Source organism: Mobula hypostoma, chromosome 6 (genome assembly GCF_963921235.1).
Source record: "Mobula hypostoma chromosome 6, sMobHyp1.1, whole genome shotgun sequence".
Taxonomy (NCBI): Eukaryota; Metazoa; Chordata; class Chondrichthyes; order Myliobatiformes; family Myliobatidae; genus Mobula; species Mobula hypostoma.
In genome coordinates, this window is record NC_086102.1 from 108,073,678 (window position 1) to 108,096,779 (window position 23,102).

The window sequence follows — 23,102 nt, forward strand, 5'->3', positions numbered from 1 at the left end:
AAACTACACACAGACAAACACTGACAAACAACCAATGTGCAACGGAAGACAAATTGTGCAAATACATAAGAAACAAGAAATAATAAATACAGACATACACACACACACACATACACACATACACATACACACACACACACACACACACACACACACACACACACACACACACACACATACTGCAAGCATGTGTTGTGGAGTCCTTCAAAGTGAGTGCACAGGTTGAAAAACTGGTTCAGTGTTGAGGTAAGTGAACTGAACCACACCGGTTCAGGAGTCTGATGGTAGAAAGGTGGTGTGGGACCTAATGCTGTTGTTTCTCCTGCCCAGTGGTAGTAGTGAGATGAGGGCATGGCCTGGATGGAGGGGCTCCTTGATGACGGATGCCACTATTTTGTGGCACTGCTGCTTGTAGATGTGCTCAATGGTGGGACGTGCTTCACCCGTGATGAACAGGGCTATCCCCTACCTTTTGTAGGCTTTTCAGTCCTTGGGCATTAGTTTTCCATACCAGGCTGTGATGCCAACCGTCAGAATACTCTCCACCATCCATCTATAGAAGTTTGCCAAAGTTTTAGAAAACATGTCAAATCTGTGCACACGTCTAACAAAGTAGAGGCACTGCCTTGCTTTCGTCATAATTGCAGTTATCTGCAGAACCCAGGACAGATCCTCTGAAATGATAACACTGAGGAATTTAAAGTTGCTGATCCTCCCTCCTGAACCCCTGGTAAGGACTGGCTCAATGACTTATGGTTTCATCCTCCTGAAGTCAATAGTCAGTCCCTTAGTCCTGCTGACGTTGAGTGAGAGGTTGTTGTTGAAGCATCTCTGGGCCAGATTTTCAATCTCCCTCCGATATGCTGATTCATCACCACCTTTGACTTGACCCACGACAGTGATGTCATTAGCAAACTTAAATATGGTATTGGAGCTGTGCTTAGTCTCACAGTCATAAGTGTAGGGTGAGTATATTAGTGGGCTAAGCACACAGCCTTGTGGTGCTGATAGTGACTGTAGAGGAGATGTTGTTGCTGATCTGAACGGACTGGGGTCTGCAAGTGAAGATATTGAGGATCTAGTCGCACTGAGAGATATTGAGGATGATGGGGAGAACTGTACCTGTGATGCATTGAGCTGAGTTTACTACTCTCTGTAGCTCCTTATGTTCCCGTGCATTCAGATTGCCAAACCAGACCGTGATGTAACAAGTCAGGGACTTTTAACGTTACATCTGTAGAAGTTTGTTAGAAATGTTTGGTGACAAGCCAAACCTGCCTAAGTTCCTAAGAAAGTAAAGTTGCAGAACACAGTACAGTGCAGTACTGTATAGGAGCAGGCCATTCAGCCCATCATGTTGTGCTGAGCTGATTAGACTAACCAAACTCTAGAAGGCGGCATCTGTCGTTAAGGACCTGCACTATTCAGGACCTGCCCTCTTCTCATTGCTGCCATCAGGGAGTGGGTACAGGAGCCTGAACACCCACACACAGTCTTTTAGGAACAGCTTCAACCCCTCCCTCATCAGATTCCGGAACAGTCCGTGAACCCATGAACACTACCTTGTTATTCCTCTTTTGCACTAATTAGTTATTTTTTGTAAAGTAGTGATTTTTATGTTTTGCCCTGTACTCTCACAAATAACCATATTTCAGGACGTATGTCAGTGATAAAAAATGCCCAATTGCGATTCTGACTCTTTGCTCTGACTGCAGAACCTCCGGTCCGTATAACCCGACCAACAGACCAGCTTCTGGTCCACAAGTGCATGGTGTCCGACAAAATTCATTTGGAGTGTGAGGCGTCACGGGCAAACGCACTTGCCCGTTGGTTCAAGAACGGGAAGAAGGTGGCTGAGGACAGGCGGATATCCACCAGGAGCGAGGGGACTGTCCGCTCACTGCAGGTCCTGGGTGCACAGCTGACGGACTCGGGAGAGTACCTGTGTGATGTCCAGGATGACAGCATTGTCTTCCGAGTCCTCGTGGAAGGTAAGATGCAGTCCCCTCCCTGGGCTCTCATCCAACATCTCTCCCTATCGCTGGTGGGATGATGACTGGTGTCTATATGAGAAAGGATTAGATAAACTCAAAGTCGGATTAGTTTATTGTCATCTGCACAAATCCCTGTATGACAGCTGCAATCAAAAACTTACTGAGCAGCACCATAGGCATGTAGGATTGAATACTCAACACTCATAAAGACACAAACAAAATGATACAAAAAGAATCAAGAAGGAGCCCAATTAGAACTAAACGAGCCTGTTGTAGTACAAAGGGGTCATAGTTTGTTATACTGAGGGAGTAATTGATGGTGTGTTGGTTGGTTCAAGAACTGTGTGGTTGAAGGTAAGAAGCTGTTTCTGAACCTGGTAATATGGGACTTCACGCTTCTGTACCTCCTGCCCGACAGTAACACACCATGTCATGGTTTGGATCAGGGTGAATCTTTGATGGATGTTGCCTTCTTGACGTAGAACTTCCTGCAGATGCCAGCGATGGTTCATAGTTTAAGGCAAATCTACTATCAAAGCATGTGCAATATATATCACTATATACGTACAGGCATTCACAGTAGACCATAGAAATACAATAGGATCAATGAAAAACTACACACAGACAAACACTGACAAACAACCAATGTGCTACAGAAGACAAAATGTGCAAATACATTAAGAAACAAGAAATAATAAATACATACATACATACAGACACACATACATACACACACACACATATACATACATACCTACATATACATACACTCATACATACACACATACACACATACATATACACATAAATACATACATATAAACATACATACACCTTTGATTCGGCCCATGACAGTGGTGTCATCACCAAACTGAAATATGGCATTGGAGCTGTGCTTAGTCTCACAGTCATAAGTATAGAGTGAGTAGATTAGTGGGCTAAGCACACAGCCTTGTGATGCTGATAGTGACTGTAGAGGAGATGTTGTTGCTGATGTGAACGGACTGGAGTCTGCAAGTGAAGATATTGAGGATCTAGTCGCACTGAGAGATATTGAGGATGATGGGGAGAACTGTACCTGTGATGCATTGAGCTGAGTTTACCACTCTCTGTAGCTCCTTATGTTCCCGTGCATTCAGATTGCCAAACCAGACCGTGATGTAACAAGTCAGGTTACTTCTAACATTACATCTGTAGAAGTTTGTTAGAAATGCTTGGTGACAAGCCAAACCTGCCTGAGTTCCTAAGGAAGTAAAGTTGCTGATGGATGTTCCTTGTAGAGTACAGTACAGTGCAGTACTGTAGAGGAGCAGGCCATTCAGTCCATCATGTTGTGCCGAGCTGATTAGACTAACCAAACTCAAGAAGGCGGCGTCTGTCGTTAAGGACCTGCACTATTCAGGACCTGCCCTCTTCTCATTGCTACCATCAGGGAGTGGGTACAGGAGCCTGAACACACACACACAGTGTTTTAGGAACAGCTTCAACCCCTCCCTCATCAGATTCCGGAACAGTCCATGAACCCATGAACACTACCTTGTTATTCCTCTTTTGCACTAATTAGTTATCTTTTGTAACATAGTGATTTTTATGTTTCGCCCTGTACTCTCAGAAGTAACCATATTTCAGGACATATGTCAGTGATAAAATGGCTGATTGCGATTCTGACTCCTTGCTCTGACTGCAGAACCTCCAGTCCGTATAACCCGACCAACAGACCGGCTTCTGGTCCACAAGTTCCTGGTGTCCGAGAAGATTTGTTTGGAGTGTGAAGCGTCACGGGCGAACGCACTTGCCCAATGGTTCAAGAACGGGGAGAAGGTGGCTGAGGACAGGCGGACATCCACCAGGAGCGAGGGGACTGTCCGCTCACTGCAGGTCCTGGATGCACAGCTGACAGACTCGGGAGAGTACCTGTGTGATGTCCAGGATGACAGCATTGTCTTCCGAGTCCTCGTGGAAGGTAAGATGCAGTCACGCCCCTGGGCTCTCATCCAACATCTCTCCCTATCGCTGGTGGGATGATGACTGGTGTCTATATGAGAAAGGATTAGGTAAACTCAAAGTCAGATTAGTTTATTGTCATCTGCACAAATCCCTGTATGACAGCTGCAATGAAAAACTTACTGAGCAGCACCATAGGCATGTAGGATTGAATACTCAACACTCATAAAAAACACAAATAAAATGATACAAAAAACCTCAAGAAAGTGCACAATTAGAACTAAACGAGCCTGTTGTAGTACAAAGGGGTCATAGTTTGTTATACTGAGGGAGTAAATGATGGTGTGTTGTTTGGTTCAAGAACTGTGTGGTTCAAGGGAAGAAGCTGTTTCTGAACCTGGTAATATGGGACTTCAGGCTTCTGTACCTCCTGCCCGACAATAACACACGATGTCATGGTTTGGATGAGGGTGAATCTTTGATGGATGTTGATTTCTTGAGGTAGAACTTCCTGCAGATGCCAGCGATGGTTCATAGTTTAAGGCAAATCTACTATCAAAGCATGTGCAATATATATCACTATATACTTAACATCTTGAGATTCATTTTCTTGCAGGCACTCACAGTAGACCATAGAAATACAATAGGATCAATGAAAAACTACACACAGGCAAACACTGACAAACAACCAATGTGCAACAGAAGACAAAATGTGCAAATACATAAGAAACAAGAAATAATAAATACATACATACACACACACACACACACACATACACACACACATACACACACACACACACGCACATACACACACACACACGTACATACATACATACACACATACATACATACATACATACATACACACACACATACTGCAAGCATGTGTTGTGGAGTCCTTCAAAGTGAGTGCACAGGTTGAAAAGTTGGTTCAGTGTTGAGGTAAGTGAACTGAACCACACCGGTTCAGGAGTCTGATGGTAGAAAGGTGGTGTGGGACCTAATGCTGTTGTTTCTCCTGCCCAATGGTAGTAGTGAGATGAGGGCATGGCCTGGATGGAGGGGCTCCTTGATGACGGATGCCACTATCTTGTGGCACTGCTGCTTGTAGATGTGCTCAATGGTGGGACGTGCTTCACCTGTGATGAACAGGGCTATCCCCTACCTTTTGTAGGCTTTTCAGTCCTTGGGCATTAGTTTTCCATACCAGGCCATGATGTGAACGGTCGGAATACTCTCCACCATCCATCTATAGAAGTTTGCCAAAGTTTTAGAAAACATGTCGAGTCTGTGCACACATCCAGGAAAGTAGAGGCACTGCCTTGCTTTCGTCATAATTGCAGTTATCTGCAGAACCCAGGACAGATCCTCTGAAATGATAACACTGAGGAATTTAAAGTTGCTGATCCTCCCTCCTGATCCCCTGGTAAGGTCTGGCTCAATGACTTATGGTTTCATCCTCCTGAAGTCAATAGTCAGTCCCTTAGTCCTGCTGACGTTGAGTGAGAGGTTGTTGTTGAAGCATCTCTGGGCCAGATTTTCAATCTCCCTCCGATATGCTGATTCATCACCACCTTTGATTTGACCCACGACAGTGATGTCATTAGCAAACTTAAATATTGGAGCTGTACTTAGTCTCACAGTCATAAGTATAGTGTGAGTAGATTAGTTTTTTTAAGCACACAGCCTTCTGATGCTGATAGTGACTGTAGAGGAGATGTTGTTGCTGATCTGAATGGACTGGGGTCTGCAAGTGAAGATATTGAGGATCTAGTCGCACTGAGAGATATTGAGGATGATGGGGAGAACTGTACCTGTGATGCATTGAGCTGAGTTTACCACTCTCTGTAGCTTCTTATGTTCCCGTGCATTCAAATTGCCAAACCAGACCATGATGTAACAAGTCAGGGACTTTTAACGTTACATCTGTAGAAGTTTGTTAGAAATGTTTGGTGACAAGCCAAACCTGCCTAAGTTCCTAAGAGAGAATAGTTGCAGATGGAGGTTCCTTGTAGAACACAGTACAGTGCAGTACTGTATAGGAGCAGGCCATTCAGCCCATCATGTTGTGCTGAGCTGATTAGACTAACCAAACTCTAGAAGGCGGCATCTGTCGTTAAGGACCTGCACTATTCAGGACCTGCCCTCTTCTCATTGCTGCCATCAGGGAGTGGGTACAGGAGCCTGAACACCCACACACAGTCTTTTAGGAACAGCTTCAACCCCTCCCTCATCAGATTCCGGAACAGTCCGTGAACCCATGAACACTACCTTGTTATTCCTTTTTTGCACTAATTAGTTATTTTTTGCGACGTAGTGATTTTTATGTTTTGCCCTGTACTCTCACAAATAACGGTATTTCAGAAGGTATGTCAATAATAAAAAATGCCTATTGTGATTCTAACTCCTTGCTCTGACTGCAGAACCTCCGGTCCGTATAACCCGACCAACAGACCGGCTTCTGGTCCACAAGTTCCTGGTGTCTGAGAAAATTTGTTTGGAGTGTGAGGCGTCACGGGCGAACGCAATTGCCCGATGGTTCAAGAACGGGAAGAAGGTGGCTGAGGACAGGCGGACGTCCACCAGGAGCGAGGGGACTGTCCGGTCACTGCAGGTCCTGGATGCACAGCTGACGGACTCGGGAGAGTACCTATGTGATGTCCAGGATGACAGCATTGTCTTCCGAGTCCTCGTGGAAGGTAAGGTGCAGTCCCCTCCCTGGGCTCTCATCCAACATCTCTCCCTATCGCTGGTGGGATGATGACTGGTGTCTATATGAGAAAGGATTAGATAAACTCAAAGTCGGATCAGTTTATTGTCATCTGCACAAATCCCTGTATGACAGCTGCAATCAAAAACTTACTGAGCAGCACCATAGGCATGTAGGATTGAATACTCAACACTCATAAAGACACAAACAAAATGATACAAAAAGAATCAAGAAGGAGCCCAATTAGAACTAAACGAGCCTGTTGTAGTACAAAGGGGTCATAGTTTGTTAGACTGAGGGAGTAATTGATGGTATGTTGTTTGGTTCAAGAACTGTGTGGTTGAAGGTAAGAAGCTGTTTCTGAACCTGGTAATATGGGACTTCACGCTTCTGTACCTCCTGCCCGACAGTAACACACGATGTCATGGTTTGGATCAGAGTGAATCTTTGATGGATGTTGCCTTCTTGAGGTAGAACTTCCCGAAGATACCACTGATAGTTCATAGTTCAAGACAAATCTTTTATCAAAGCATGTGCAACATATATCACTATATACTTACCACCCTGAGATTCATTTTCTTACAGGCATTCACAGTAGACCATAGAAATACAATAGGATCAATGAAAAACTACACACAGACAAACACTGACAAACAACCAATGTGCAACAGAAGACAAATTGTGCAAATACATAAGAAACAAGAAATAATAAATACATACATACACACACACACACACACACACACACACACACACACACACACACACATACATATATACATACTGCAAGCATCTGTTGTAGAGTCCTTCAAAGTGGGTCCACAGGTTGAAAAGTTGGTTCAGTGTTGAGGTAAGTGAACTGAATCACACCGGTTCAGGAGTCTGATGGTAGAAAGGTGGTGTGGGACCAAATGCTGTTGTTTCTCCTGCCCAATGGTAGTAGTGAGATGAGGGCATGGCCTGGATGGAGGGGCTCCTTGATGCCGGATGCCACTATCTTGTGGTGCTGCTGCTTGTAGATGTGCTCAATGGTGGGACGTGCTTCACCTGTGATGAACAGGCCTTTTGTGGGCTTTTCAATCCTTGGGCATTAGTTTTCCATACCAGGCCATGATGCGAACGGTCGGAATACTCTGCACCAAAGTTTTAGAAAACATGTCAAATCTGTGCACACGTCTAACAAAGTAGAGGCACTGCCTTGCTTTCGTCATAATTGCAGTTATCTGCAGAACCCAGGACAGATCCTCTGAAATGATAACACTGAGGAATTTAAAGTTGCTGATCCTCCCTCCTGTTCCCCTGGTAAGGACTGGCTCAATGTCTTCTGGTTTCTTCCTCCTGAGGTCAATAGTCAGATCCTTATTCCTGCTGACGTTGAGTGAGAGGTTGTTATGGCACCACTCAGCCAGATTTTCAATCTCTTTCCGACATGTTGATTCATCACCAGCTTTGATTCGGCCAATGGCAGTGGTGTCATCAGCAAACTTAAATATGGTATTGGAGCTGTGCATAACCATACAGTCATAAGGGTAGAGTGAGTAGATTAGTGGGATAAGCACACAGCCTTGTGGTGCTGATGGAGATTGTGGAGGAGATATTGTTGCTGATCTGAACGGACTGGGGTCTGCAAGTGAAGATATTGAGGATCTAGTCGCACTGAGAGATATTGAGGATGATGGGGAGAACTGTACCTGTGATGCATTGAGCTGAGTTTACTACTCTCTGTAGCTTCTTATGTTCCCGTGCATTCAGATTGCCAAACCAGACCATGATGTAACAAGTCAGGGACTTTTAACGTTACATCTGTAGAAGTTTGTTAGAAATGCTTGGTGACAAGCCAAACCTGCCTAAGTTCCTAAGAAAGTAAAGTTGCTGATGGACGTTCCTTGCAGAACACAGTACAGTGCAGTGCTGTATAGGAGCAGGCCATTCAGTCCATCATGTTGTGCCGAGCTGATTAAACTAACCAAACTCAAGAAGGTGGCATCTGTCGTTAAGGACCCGCACTATTCAGGACCTGCCCTCTTCTCATTGACACCATCAGGGAGTGGGTACAGGAGCCTGAACACACACACACAGTGTTTTAGGAACAGCTTCAACCCCTCCCTCATCAGAGTTCGGAACAGTCCATGAACCCATGAACACTACCTTGTTATTCCTCCTTTGCACTAATTAGTTTTTTTTTTGTAAAGTAGTGATTTTTATGTTTTGCCCTGTACTCTCACAAATAACCATATTTCAGGACGTATGTCAGTGATAAAAAGCCTGAGTGCGATTCTGACTCTTTGCTCTGACTGCAGAACCTCCGGTCCGTATAACCCGACCAACAGACCGGCTTCTGGTCCACAAATTCCTGGTGTCCGAGAAAATTCGTTTGGAGTGTGAGGCGTCACGGGCGAACGCACTTGCCCGTTGGTTCAAGAATGGGGAGAAGGTGGCTGAGGACAGGCGGACATCCACCAGGAGCGAGGGGATTGTCCGGTCACTGCAGGTCCTGGATGCACAGCTGACGGACTCGGGAGAGTACCTGTGTGATGTCCAGGATGACAGCATTGTCTTCCGAGTCCTCGTGGAAGGTAAGGTGCAGTCCCCTCCCTGGGCTCTCATCCAATACCTCTCCCCATCGCTGGTGGGATTATGACTGGCCAAGTGACTGTGCCTATATAAGAAGCTATTAGTTGAATTTAATGCCATCTGCACAGGTCCGTGTATACACGGGAGAAATGAAAATTACTCGAAAGCAGTCATCCAGGCACGTAGTGTCTGATAACAACATTCACAGAAAATAAACATGAAATAAACAAAAAATATACAAAATTTTATAATGAGACTCGGTGGAAGAAATAATATAGTTTGTTGTGGTGTTAAGTGATCAAAACAACATTCATCATCCAGGCCATGCTTTCTTCTCGCTGCTACCATCGGGAAGGAGATACAGGAACCTTGGGGCCCACAGCCGCAGGTTCAGGAACATTTATTACACGTCAACCATCAGGCTCTTGAACCAGTGTGGTTAACTTCACTCACCACAATGCTGAACTGATTCCACAACCTATGGACTTGATTTCAAGGACCCTATGACTCATGTTCTCGGTATTATTAATTGATTATTTACACGGTTTGTTTTCTTTTGCATATTCTTTGTCTGTCAGTCTCTGTTTATATATGGTTTTTTGTAGATTCTATTGTATTTTATTTTTCATGCACAAACCAGTCAGAAAAAAAACAAATGATACAAAATTATACAAGAAAAAGCAATTAGAAAAAAAAGATCTATTGTATCAGAAAGTGCTGATTGTTTTTTGTTATGTTTGTAGTACTGGGAGGCCAGGTGGTTGTTAATAACACACATGAGAGACGGAGAGGTGAGGAACAAATGTGCCGTTGGTCATTCTGCTTGTAAGCCATCTACCCAGAACGCGCTCTCATGTTACGTTCAGTGTGTAACACACAGGGGAGCTTGACAGTAATCCGCAAGGGTCAAAATATACGTGAATACATGGCATATCCCTGGCCCATGTGCTGAGTGCGAGTCACCAAACTAGAGATTCATATTGTTTGGAGGCTGTCTGTTCCTGTGAGGGTACCAACGACTTGGGAATGACACCAAAGTCCACCCGCAAAATGCTGGAGGAACTCAGCAGGTCAGGCAGCATCTACGGAAGACAGCAAACAGTTGATGTTTCGGTCCGAGACCCTTCCTCAGGGCTGGAGAAAGGAGATGAGAGTTCAGAGTAAGAGGGGAGGAAGAAGTACAAGGTTGGTAGGTGATAGGTGAAATCGGGGGAGCGGGAGGGGTGAAGTAAAGAGCTGGGAAGTCGATTGGGGAAAGAGATAAGGGGCTGGTGAAGGGGGAATCTGGTAGGAGATGACAGAAGGCCATGGAAGAAAGGGAAGGGGAAGGAGCACCAGAGGGAGATGGTGGGCAAGTGGGGAGTTAAGGTGAGAGAGGGAAATGGGAACGGGGAATGGTGAAGTTAAGGGTGGGGCAATTACCAGAATTTCGAGACTCCAATGAACATCAATTTCTCAACTCGGGTAATTGCCACCCCTCCACCTTCACTTTGCTCTTCTTCCTTCCCTCCCTCCACCTTCTTACTCTGACTTCATCTTTTTTCTCCAGTCCTGATGCAGGTCTCGATCCAAAACATCGATTGTTTGCTCTTTTCCACAGATGCTGCCTGACCTGCTGAGTTCCTCCAGCATTTTGTGTGTGTAGCTTGGATTGCCAGCATCTGCAGATTTGTTCATGTTTGTGAAGGCACTAAAGTCATTTCATCTCTTGGTGGTGTACATATAGATCTCGGCTTGGATACTGCATTGTCAGTAGGCGGCACTTCAAAAACACAGGTGACGGGGGAGAACTAGCTTTGTCATTCGATCCTAATGGAGGTACTGCTGTTGTTTTCTCAGAATCCTGTCCCATTTCTACAACTGGATCTGGATTGGTGAGCTTCTGTTGGTTTTCAGTAGCCTCAGAAGTGGGCAGCAGCTGATGAACATGCCTTGTGCAGATGTTGTGAGCACCAGTTTCCACTGTGCATGACACAGGACCAGTCTGTGCCACCATCGTCACAGGTATCCACTTTCTTCCAGAGATGTAGTTCTGGGCAAGTACTTTGTCTCCTGCCCTGAAACCTCTGTACTTCATTTTGGCACGTCTCCCTGCGAGGGTTCTCTGCTCATTTAGCACGATCTACTTTGTGTTTGGGGGTACAAGCCGGTGAAGCCGGTGCAAAGCTGTCTTTTCATCGGTGCAGTGGCTGGAGCCGTTTTGGTGGTGGTGTGGGGTGTGTTGCGATTTGTCAGCAGGCAAGTGCTGAGGTGCTGGTTGACGGATCCACTTCCCACTGAAGTCCTGAGGATTTGTTTCACTGTTTGTAAAATCGTTCAGCAAGGCCATTAGTGGAGGGATGATATAGTGCCGACTTGATGTGCTGAATACCGTTTGCTTCCATAAATGCCTGGAACTCTTCAAACAGGAATGGTCACTGTCACTGTTGTGGAAGCCCAAAACTTCTAAAGATAGAACGTAGCTGCTCCATGCATTTTCCAGATGTAGTGCTCCATGGTGGCAGCTCTGGGCCGTTTGCTGTGTGTGTCCACTGTAACCAAGGACATGAGGCCTTCTACAGCTCCTGCAAGATCATCTGCAAGGAGCAAGATGAGGAACATTTCTCACTCACTGACGAGGTGGGCGTGCTTTGTCCTCTTCAATGGTTTCATCTACTCATGGCTTCTGGGAGCCACTGTGTGCAGTACTGCGTCCTGTGTGTAGCTTGTCAGGGACTCGCGTAGTTACTAATAAAAATAGCATTAGTTAAAAGCAATAGCAGACTCTAGGTGTGTTCCATTTCTGCTGGTTCTTTAACCTGTTACGGGGTATGTAACACATTGAACTGGTAAGGTTTTAATGCTAGATTGGCTCTCCTTTCCATTCATGAGCTATAATGTCCACCACTTTAGATAGGACAAGTTGGTACATGTGTGCTTCTGGACTTGTGCCACAGTTATCGGAGCTGTAGATACTTCCTTGAAGTAACGATCTCTTTTGGGCAACACATATCAAAGTTGCTGGTGAACGCAGCAGGCCAGGCAGCATCTGTAGGAAGAGGTACAGTCGATGTTTCAGGCCGAGACCCTTCGTCAGGACTAACTGAAGGTAGAGTGAGTAAGGGATTGGAAGTTGGAGGGGGAGGGGGAGATCCAAAATGATAGGAGAAGACAGGAGGGGGAGGGATAGAGCCAACAGCTGGACAGGTGATAGGCAAAAGGGATATGAGAGGATTATGGGACAGGAGGCCCGGGGAGAAAGACAACGGGGAGGCGGAACCCAGAGGATGGCAAGGGGTATAGTCAGAGGGACAGAGGGAGAAAAAGGAGAGTGAGAGAAAGAATGTGTGTATAAAAATAAATAATGGATGGGGTACAAGGGGGAGGTGGGGCATTAGCGGAAGTTAGAGAAGTCAATGTTCATGCCATCAGGTTGGAGGCTACCCAGACGGAATATAAGGTGCTGTTCCTCCAACCTGAGTGTGGCTTCATCTTTACAGTAGAGGAGGCCGTGGATAGACATGTCAGAATGGGAAAGAGATGTGGAATTAAAATGTGTGGCCACTGGGAGATCCTGCTTTCTCTGGCGGACAGAGCGTAGGTGTTCAGCAAAGCAGTCTCCCAGTCTGCGTCGGGTCTCGCCAATATATAGAAGGCCACATCGGGAGCACCGGACGCAGTATATCACTCCAGCCGACTCACAGGTGAAGTGTTGCCTCACCTGGAAGGACTGTCTGGGGGCCTGAATGGTGGTAAGGGAGGAAGTGTAAGGACATATGTAGCACTTGTTCTGCTTACAAGGATAAGTGCCAGGAGGGAGATCAGTGGGGAGGGATGGGGGGGGGGGACGAATGGACAAGGGAGTCGTGTAGGGAGCGATCCCTGCAGAAAGCGGGGGTGGGGGGGGGGAAGATGTCCTTAGTGGTGGGATCCCGTTGGAGGTGGCGGAAGTTACGGAGAATAATATGTTGGACCCGGAGGCTGGTGGGGTGGTAGGTGAGGACTAGGGGAACCCTATTCCTGGTGGGGTGGTGGGAGGATGGAGTGAGAGCAGATGTGCGTGAAATGGGGGAGATGCGTTTGAGAGCAGAGTTGATGGTGGAGGAAGGGAAGCCCCTTTCTTTAAAAAAGGAGGACATCTCCCTTGTCCTGGAATGAAAAGCCTCATCCTGAGAGCAGATGCGGCGGAGACGGAGGAATTGCGAGAAGGGGGATGGCATTTTTGCAAGAGACAGGGTGAGAAGAGGAATAGTCCAGATAGCTGTGAGAGTCAGTAGGCTTATAATAGACATCAGTGGATAAGCTGTCTCCAGAGATAGAGACAGAAAGATCTAGAAAGGGGAGGGAGGTGTGGGAAATGGACCAGGTAAACTTGAGGGCAGAGTGAAAGTTGGAGGCAAAGTTAATAAAGTCAACGAGCTCAGCGTGCGTGCAGGAAGCAGCGCCAATGCAGTCGTCGATGTAGCGAAGGAAAAGTGGGGGACAGATACCAGAATAGGTTTGGAACATAGATTGTTCCACAAAGCCAACAAAAAGGCAGGCATAGCTAGGACCCATACAGGTGCCCATAGCTACACCTTTAGTTTGGAGAAAGTGGGAGGAGCCAAAGGAGAAATTATTAAGAGTAAGGACTAATTCCGCTAGACGGCGCAGAGTGGTGGTAGAGGGGAACTGATTAGGTCTGGAATCCAAAAAGAAGCGGAGGGCTTTGAGACCTTCCTGATGGGGGATGGAAGTATATAGGGACTGGACATCCATGGTGAAAATAAAACGGTGGGGGCCAGGGAACTTAAAATCATCGAAAAGTTTAAGAGCGTGAGAAGTGTCACAAACATAGGTAGGAAGGGATTGAACAAGGGGGGATAAAACTGTGTCGAGGTATGCAGAAACGAGTTTGGTGGGGCAGGAGCAAGCTGAGACAATAGGTCTGCCAGGACACTGTACCTTTTCCTAGAGATGCTGCCTGGCCTGCTGCGTTCACCAGCAACTTTGATGTGTGTTGCTTGAATTTCCAGCATTTGCAGAATTCCTGTTGTTTGCGATTTCTTTTGGGGATGGCTCTGAAGGTGTAACAACTGAGGGAAGTCTGGATAGTCTGTCAGCACTTGAATGATCTCGGTCTCCTGTACTTTACGTTGTACTGATGAATAGTAGTGTATGTCATCGATCAAAGAGGAATTGATGGAATTTCTTAACTCCAAAGACAGCTGTGAACTCCAAAGACACTTTTGCATCAAAGACCATGTCCTTGATGTGAAAGTGATTGGACACTGTTCACTTGATGGCATGGTGAGTGAGATAACTGTCCCTACACCACAGGGTCGCAGGACAACTGTATCGGCAATGATGGGTTGAAGTGTGTGAGTACTTCAGATTGTGGCAAAGCTGTTTTGGCCATTTTAAAAGCCAAAAAGCCAAGGTAATCTGTCTACTAACCCAGAAGTGCTGGATAACTACATTTAACAATGTACAGTGGAAGTTTCTTTCTCTGTTTGTTAGTCTCCACTGTAATGTGCACTACTGCCCTCACTGGAAAAACCTCACCAGTGTAAGTCTTTTAAAGTCAACCTTGCCCCTTCTGGGGTGAAAAGCTGCAATTTCTCCTTGTAAGCTCTCTCTGAAACTAGTGATACTGCAGCCCCTTGTGTCCGCCTGCATCATCACTGTGGCTCCGTCCAACGGTGGCGTCACCCAATAGCCATCTTTGTGTCCTGAAACAGATAAAACACGCAAAACTTCTCCAATCACAGAGTGAGAGTCTCTCAGTCCATCCTCCGTATGCTCCATCTTGTTTGCCTGTTTCTGTTTGTTTTTCCAAAAGTAATTTTTCTTTATTACAGTGTTTTTGGTTGACAGTATTTTTTTTTACTTTTACAGGCCCATTTCCTGCCGCAGCTTTGCCAATCTAAATCCTTTTACCAGCGTTCTTTTGCTGAATGCCCAGCTTTGCCACAACGGTAACACGTTGCCAATAGGTGTCTTATTCTTAAAGTCAGGGGAAATTTTATGAACTTTGGAAGATGCGCTTAACAGCTGTGTATCTTTACCTGCCATCTCCATTGATGTACTAATCTCAATTGCCGTCTGTAATGTTAGTCTGTCTTCTGTAAGGAAACAATTCTGAACTGCCTCATTACGCAGACCACATACAAGTCTATCATGTAATGTGTCATTCGGCGAATGCCCAGAATCACAGTGTTCAGACAATTGTTTGAGCACCACCACAAACTGTGAAATAGACTTGCCTTCCTCTTGATTTTTTCTATGAAATCCAAACCTCTCAGTAATAATCAAAGGTTTAGGTGAGTAGTGGTTCTTTAACACTTTAACTATGCCCTCACAAGGCTTATCACCAGGTTTAGCAGGTTGCACTCCACTATATAATAAATTAAATTTTGTACCCATCACCGTCAGAAAAATTGGAACATGAATATCATCTGTCACTTGATTTGCCAGTGTAAAATATTCAACTCTTTCAGTATATGAACTTTATTGCTCTGTTTTGTCATACGACCCCATACTTCCAAACATCGTCGCCACTTTCAAACACAATCACGTTCCAGAAAAGTTACCTAGTCCTAGTCGTGTGTCTCTGTCTGTCTGTCTCTCTCTCTCTCCCCTCTCCCCCTCCCCTCTCCCCTCTCCCCTCCCTCTCTCTCTCTCTCATTTTATTTAACCATCCCGTTCTCTCCCCTCGAATTCTTCTCTCACCACGTTTCCTGCAGCCGTTTTCTTTTCGCTCACCTACATTACACCGTGATACACCACCAGTGGTGCACACAGACTTTTCTTGCCGAAGGGAGCAAAACAATAAATACCACGTGAGGACTTGTCACCATGTCACCAGTTTGTGGTACTGGGAGGCCGGGTGGTTGTTAATAACACACACAAGAGACGGGGAGATGAGGAACAAACGTGCAGCTTGTTATTCTGCTTGAGAGTTATCTACCCAGAGTGGCCTCTCACGTTATGTTCAGTACGTAGCACACAGGGAAGCTCGACAGTAATCCGTAAGGGTCAAAATATACATGAATATGTAGGTTTTGTTATACTCTGGTTTCCTCTCACATTCCAAAGACCTACTGAGGTAGTGATTAGGGTTGTGCCGGTTGGTTCAAGAACCAAATGGTTGAAGGGAAGTAGCTGTTCTTGTGAGACTCTGAGCCCTGTACCTCCTGCCCTATGGTTCAAAGGTTCACTTTACTGTCAAAGCATGCATATACAATACAACTCTGATATCCGTCTTCTCCAGATAGTTATTAAGTACAGAGAAACCATGAATATTGTTGAAAGAAAAGACATCAACACCCCTCCCTATTGTATTCCATGTGCATTACAACTCTGATATCCGTCTTCTCCAGATAGTCATTAAATACCGAACAACCATGAATATTGTTGAAAGAAAAGACATCAACACCCCTCCCTGCACGAAAAGAAGAAACAAAACTCTCAAACCCCAAAACCCCCGCCCCCTTTGCAAAAAAAAACAATAACATCAAACTTCCAAGGCCCTTCCTTGCGAAAAAAAGAATAGCTGTGAGAAGATGGCGTGGTCTGGGTGGTGGGGACCCTTGATGATGGATGTTGCCTTCTTGAGGCATCGTCTCCTGCAGATACTCCTCCTGAACGTGCCGTGATGTATTGGGCTGAGTTCACTACTTCTAACGTTCATTTGCATTGGACCAGATGGTGATGTAACCATTCAGGATGCTTTCAACAGTACATCTGTAGAAGTTTGTTAGAGTGTCCAGTGATAAACTGAACCTGCTTAACCTAAAAAAAAAAGAAAAGGTGCTGTTGCTCCTTCCTTGTAGAACAGACTACAGCACAGGAATAGGCCCTTCAGCCCATCATGTTGTACTGAACTGATTAAGCTATGAATTGAAACCCTTCTAAACTAATTGCTTCTACCTACACAATGTGCAGAGTCCTCAATTCTCTGCATGTTTATGAGCCTGTCTACAAGAGTCTTAAATTCCTCTATCATATTTGCCTACTCCAGCACACCTGCCAGCACATCCCAGGCATCCACCACTCTTTGTGTGTAAACGAAAGTTGTTGTACTTATCTCATTCCATCTTATCCCCTCTCACCTTAAATGCATAGCCTCTAGTACTAGATATCTTGACCCTGGTTATAAGGTACTAGCCGTCTACTCGAACTGTGCCTCTTGCGTCTTCCAAAACTCTACTGGGCTCCGCCCAACCCCTAGGCCGGTGGTGTAGTGGCATTAGCACTGGACTTTGAAGCAAATGGTCCAGGGTTCAGATCTGGCTGATTCCTTGCAGGCTTTCCAACTGTGCTGGGTTGAGCATCGAGCTAGCAAATTTAGCCTCGTAAACAAAAACAGACAGAATTTAAAAAAAACACGAGGTTGCCACCCAATATGCCACAGGCCTGGAGAAGAAAAACACAACATCCCCTCAGACCGAGACATTCCAAAGCAACCCAAGTTTGTCCAGAGTTGCACACGTGAAATGCTTGAAGAACTCAACGTTCAAAATTCAAAGTACATTTATTATCAAAGTATGTTTGCAGTATACAAACCTTAAGATTCATCTTCTTGCAGGCAGCCATGAAACAAAGAACATAATAGAACCCACTAGAAATCCCCACAACCTAAAGACCGGCAAACACCCAAGGTGCAAAAAACTGTGTAAACAATAAAAAGTAAACAAATAACACACATGAGATGAATCGCGGTGTCCCTGAAAGCGAATCCACAACCTCAGCACTGCAGCCGGACCAGGAGCCCGCTGGCTGCCAGCCACTTCTGCAGAGTCGGTCCAGCACTCAGGTGAGTAAAGCCTCCTGGAGCAGTGAGCTGAACACCCATTTGTCCTTCGTCCCTTGGCCGTGATCTTTCTAATCTAACTCAACGTCGAAATTGGCTAAACACTGGTTTACTTTTTGTTCTTGGGGCCTGGGCCCGGGCCCCACCGCTTCAATCTGTCCCGAAGTTTCAATCCGGCCCAAGTCTGCTGCAGCAGCGGCTGCTTCGGTCATACCTGCATTCTTGAGAGCTCAGTTCTTCAAATCCTTCAGGATATTGCAAATACATCAGGTCATATAGACAGTTCAAAAGCTGAACTCCCAAAGGAAATTACGGGCTGTGAATTGCAGTGATCGTAGTCCAGAAAAAGTATAGTTAATAGAGCAGTTGGTAGCTTTGCTTGCTGCCTGTAAAACATCACCGTGTCTTGCCAGTGCCATCTTTTGCAACGCTTGGCAGGTCAGGGATCAACTATGGAAAGAAGTAAAAAGTTAATGTTTCGGGCGAGACTCTTCATCAGGACTCTGTCAAACCTCTCCTTACATCATGTACCCTCTGATACAGGAGCGCAAAGGAACAGAGCAACCTTGGAATATCAAAAAAACAACAAATTTCATGACACTCGTCAGCGAATATAAACCTGATTCTGATTCTGACCCCTCATTTCATTCTGCAGAACCTCCGGTCCGTATAATCTGTCCGACAGACCGGCTGCTGGACCACAAGATCCTGGTGTCCCAGGAGATTCATCTGGAGTGTGAGGTGTCCCGGGCGAACGCACTCGCCCGCTGGTACAAAGACAGGGAGAAGGTAGCTGAGGACGGGCGGACATTCACCAGGAGCGAGGGGGCTGTCCGGTCACTGCGGATCCAGGGCGCGCGGCTGACGGACTCGGGAAAGTACCTGTGCGACGTCCAGGATGACAGCATTGTGTTCCGAGTCCACGTGGAAGGTAAGGTGCAGTTACATCCAAGGACACCACTCATCCTGCGTCTCTGGTGGGATTGTGATTAGCCAAGTGACCTCTATGTCCGTATGAGAAAAGATTAGTTTAATTCAAAGTCAAATCAATTTATTGTTGACACACTCCTTCCTGCACCCATGCTGAGCTCGTAATTTCATTAACTTGCATCCAACTTCCACCCAGCCTTTAAATTCACTTTGTCCATTTCTGACACCTCTTTCTCCATCTCCCTGTCTCCATTTCTGGAGAGAAACTGTCTACTGATATCTTTTGTAAACCTGATTCCCATGGCTACTTTGCCAATACCTCTTGCCACCCTGTCTCCAATAAAAATGCTGCACCCTTTTCTCACTTCTTTTGTCTCCACTGCATATGTTCCCACGATGCAGCTTTCATTTCTAGGACATCAGGATGTCTTCGCTCTTCAAAGAACAAAGTTTGCCTTCCTTCATCATTGATGCTACCCTCACCTGCACCTCCTTCACTTACCAGACATCTGTGCTCACCCGATCTTCCCACTGCCTTAACAGGGCTAGAATTCCTCCTGTGCTCGCCTACCACCCCGTGAGACTCCGCATCCAACTTCCACCGTTTTCAGTGGAATCCTACCACCAAACACAGCTTTACTTCCCCCCGTCACCCTCCCCTCCGCCCCAACCCTCAGCTTTCCACAGGAATCCCTCACCATTATTCCCTCCCCTGGCATTTATCCCTGCAAGTGGAAGAAATGTTACACCTGCCCATTCACCTCCTCCCTCACCTCCATTCTGGGTCCCGAACAGTCCTTCCAGGCAAGGCAACACTTCACTCGTGAGCCTGTTGGGGTCATCTACTGTAACCAGTGCTCCTCCACATTGCAGAGACCTAACGTAGGTTGGGGACCACTGTGTCGAGCACCTTTGCTCCATCCGCAAAAAGCAGGATTTCCCAGTGGCCAACCAATTTAATTCCAATCCCGATACCCATTCTGACATGTTGGTCCATGGCCTCCTCTTCTGCCATGATGAGGCCACTCTCAGGGTGGAGGGGCAACAACTCAAATTCTACCTGGGTAGCCTCCAACCAGATAGCATGAACATTGATTTCACCAACCTCTGGTAATTTTTTTCACACTCTCTGCCTTCATCTTTGTCTTCCCCATTCTGGCCCTCTTCACCTACCTATCACCTGCCCCTGGTGCCCTTCCTCCTTCCCTTTCTCCTCTCTCCTCCTATAAGATTGCTTCTCCCCCAGCCCCTTACCTCCTCCACCCATCTCCTCCCAGCTTCTTACTTCATCCCTCCCTCCCCAACCCACCTGTCTTCACCTATCACCTTCTAGCTTGCCCTCCTACCCCTCCCCCACCTTCTGGCTTCTTCCCCCTTCTTTGCTGCCTGGACATCAGCAGTTTATTCCTCTCCACAGATGCAGCCTGACGTGCTGAGTTCCTCCAGCATTTTGTGTGTGTTACTCTGGATTTCCAGCATCTGCAGAATCTCTTGCGTTTTTAGCTTCGTGTCATCTGCACAAAGTCCAGGTGTGCATGGGCGCAGTGGAAAACTTACCTGCAGCAGCATCACAGGCACGGAGCATCAGATACACAACATTCACAAAGAAAACAAACAAAAATTATATAACAATATACAGGAAAGAGCACAACTGGCACAGTGCTGTTATACTGAGGTAGTGATTAGAGTTGTGCAGGTTGGTTCAGGAACCGAGTGGTTGAACGGTAGTAGCTGTTATTGAGCCTGGCGGTGTGGAACTACCTCCTGTCCAATGGCAACTGTGAGAAGGTGGCATGGCCCGGACGGTGAGGATCTTCCATGATGGGTGCTGTCTTCTTGACAAAGCACCTCCTGTAGGCTCTACAGATGGTGGGAGGGGTGTGCCAGTGATGGATTGGGCAGAATCTACTACCCTCTACAGCTTCTTACATTCCTGCACACTCTAATTGCCCTAGCAGACCGTGATGCAGCCAGTCCAGGACATGCTCTGCAGTACATCTGTAGAAGCGTGTTAGTGTTTAGTGGCAAGCCGAACCTCCTTAACCTCTTTGGAAAGTAAGGTCACTGATGTATGATCCTTGTAGAACCTGGAACAGTACAGCCCAGGATGTTAAGCTGAATTGACCCTTCCTATAATGGGGCAAACAGAATTGAGTGCAATACTCCAGGTGTTAACCACTCAGAGTTTTATAAAGTTGCAACCTCTTAAGAAAGTAAATTTGCTGTTGCACCTTCTTTGTACAGGGCAGGACCAGGCCCTTTGGTGAATAATGTTGTGCTGAAATAATTAAACTAGGAATTAAAAGCCAACTAAACTAATCCCTTCTGCTTACAGAATGTACAGAACCCTCCATTCTGTGCATATTCCTCTACCAATCTTAAATGCCTCTGTTGTACTTGCCTTCACCACCACCGCTGGCCGTACATTGTAGACATCATGTTGCCACGCATGTCTTGTTTCAACTTATCCCCTCTCACCTTAACTGCATACGAAATATTTTTACCCAGGTCAAAAGATAACAGCTGTGTACTTTAACTGTGCCTCTCATAACCTTACAAAATTTTATCAGGTCTTCCCCTCAGTGTCTGCCGCTCGAGAGAAAACTAAAGTTAGTCCACCCTCTGTTTCTAGCTCATGCCCGCTAATGCAGGAGTGTAATGGAACAGGAGTATCGCAAGCCAACAAATCTCACAACGTATGTCAGTAATAACAAGCCTGATCCTGATTCTGACTCCTTGCTTCTGATTGTAGAACCCCCGGTCCGTATAACCCGACCAACAAGCCGGTTGCTAGACTGCAGGTTCCTGGTGTCTGAGGAGATTCGTCTGGAGTGTGAGGTGTCCCGGGCGGACGCCCTCGCCCGCTGGTACAAGGATGGGGAGAGGTTGGCTGAGGACAGGCAGACGTCCACCAGGAGCGAGGGTGTAGTGCGGTCACTGAGGGTCCAGGGCGCACGGCTGACGGACTCGGGAGAGTACCTGTGCGACGTCCGGGGTGACAGCATTGTGTTCCAAGTCCTCGTGGAAGGTAGGGTGCAGTTAGCTCCCTGAGCACTCATTCAGTGTCTCTCCTCATCACTGGGAGGATTGTGAATGGCCAAGTGACCTCGGTATCCATACAAGAGAGATTAGTTTAATTCAGAGTCAAGGTATTGTCATCTGCACAGGTCCAGGTGTGCACAAGGGCAGTGAAATACTTGTCTCAACATCACAGACACATAGCGTCAGAAACACAACATTCACAAAAAAACATAAATATTACACAACACAGAACACTATTAGAACTAAGAAGAGTCTGTTGTAGTGCAAAGTGGTCACAGTGTTGCTAAACTGCAGTGATTAGGGTCACAGTGTTGCTAAGCTGTAGTGATTAGGGTCACAGTGTTGCTAAACTGCAGTGATTAGGGTTACAGTGTTGCTAAACTGCAGTGATTAGGGTCACGGTGTTGCTAAACTACAGTGATTAGGGTCACAGTGTTGCTAAACTGTAGTGATTAGAGTCACAGTGTTGCTAAACTGCAGTGATTAGAGTCACAGTGTTGCTAAGCTACAGTGATTAGGGTCACAGTGTTGCTAAGCTACAGTGATTAGGGTCACAGTGTTGCTAAACTACAGTGATTAGGGTCACGGTGTTGCTAAACTGCAATGATTAGGGTCACGGTGTTACTAAACTGCAGTGATTAGAGTCACAGTGTTGCTAAGCTACAGTGATTAGGGTCACAGTGTTGCTAAGCTACAGTGATTAGGGTCACGGTGTTACTAAACTACAGTGATTAGGGTCACGGTGTTGCTAAACTGCAATGATTAGGGTCACGGTGTTGCTAAACTACAGTGATTAGGGTCACAGTGTTGCTAAACTGTAGTGATTAGGGTCACAGTATTGCTAAACTGCAGTGATTAAGGTCACAATGTTGCTAAACTACAGTGATTAGGGTCACAGTGTTGCTAAACTGCAGTGATTAGGGTCACAGTATTGCTAAACTGCAGTGATTAAGGTCACAATGTTGCTAAACTACAGTGATTAGGGTCACAGTGTTGCTAAACTGCAGTGATTAGGGTCACAGTGTTGCTAAGCTGTAGTGATTAGGGTCACAGTGTTGCTAAGATGTAGTGATTAGGGCTGGGCTGGTTGGTTCTAAAACAAAACGGTTAAAGGGAAGTCGCTGTTCCTGAA

At 46.1% G+C, this 23,102-nt stretch overlaps 1 protein-coding gene across 1 annotated transcript in view; it reads left to right on the forward strand.

Annotated features, from left to right (window-relative positions):
• obsl1a (obscurin like cytoskeletal adaptor 1a) overlaps positions 1–23,102 on the forward strand; it is a 192,743-nt gene that overhangs the window by 48,797 nt on the left and 120,844 nt on the right. The window contains exons 14-19 of the mRNA XM_063051410.1: positions 1,716–1,991; positions 3,682–3,957; positions 6,365–6,640; positions 8,952–9,227; positions 18,654–18,929; positions 21,681–21,956. Coding sequence (XP_062907480.1) covers positions 1,716–1,991; positions 3,682–3,957; positions 6,365–6,640; positions 8,952–9,227; positions 18,654–18,929; positions 21,681–21,956 — 1,656 coding nt within the window. The remainder of the gene's footprint in view (positions 1–1,715; positions 1,992–3,681; positions 3,958–6,364; positions 6,641–8,951; positions 9,228–18,653; positions 18,930–21,680; positions 21,957–23,102) is intronic.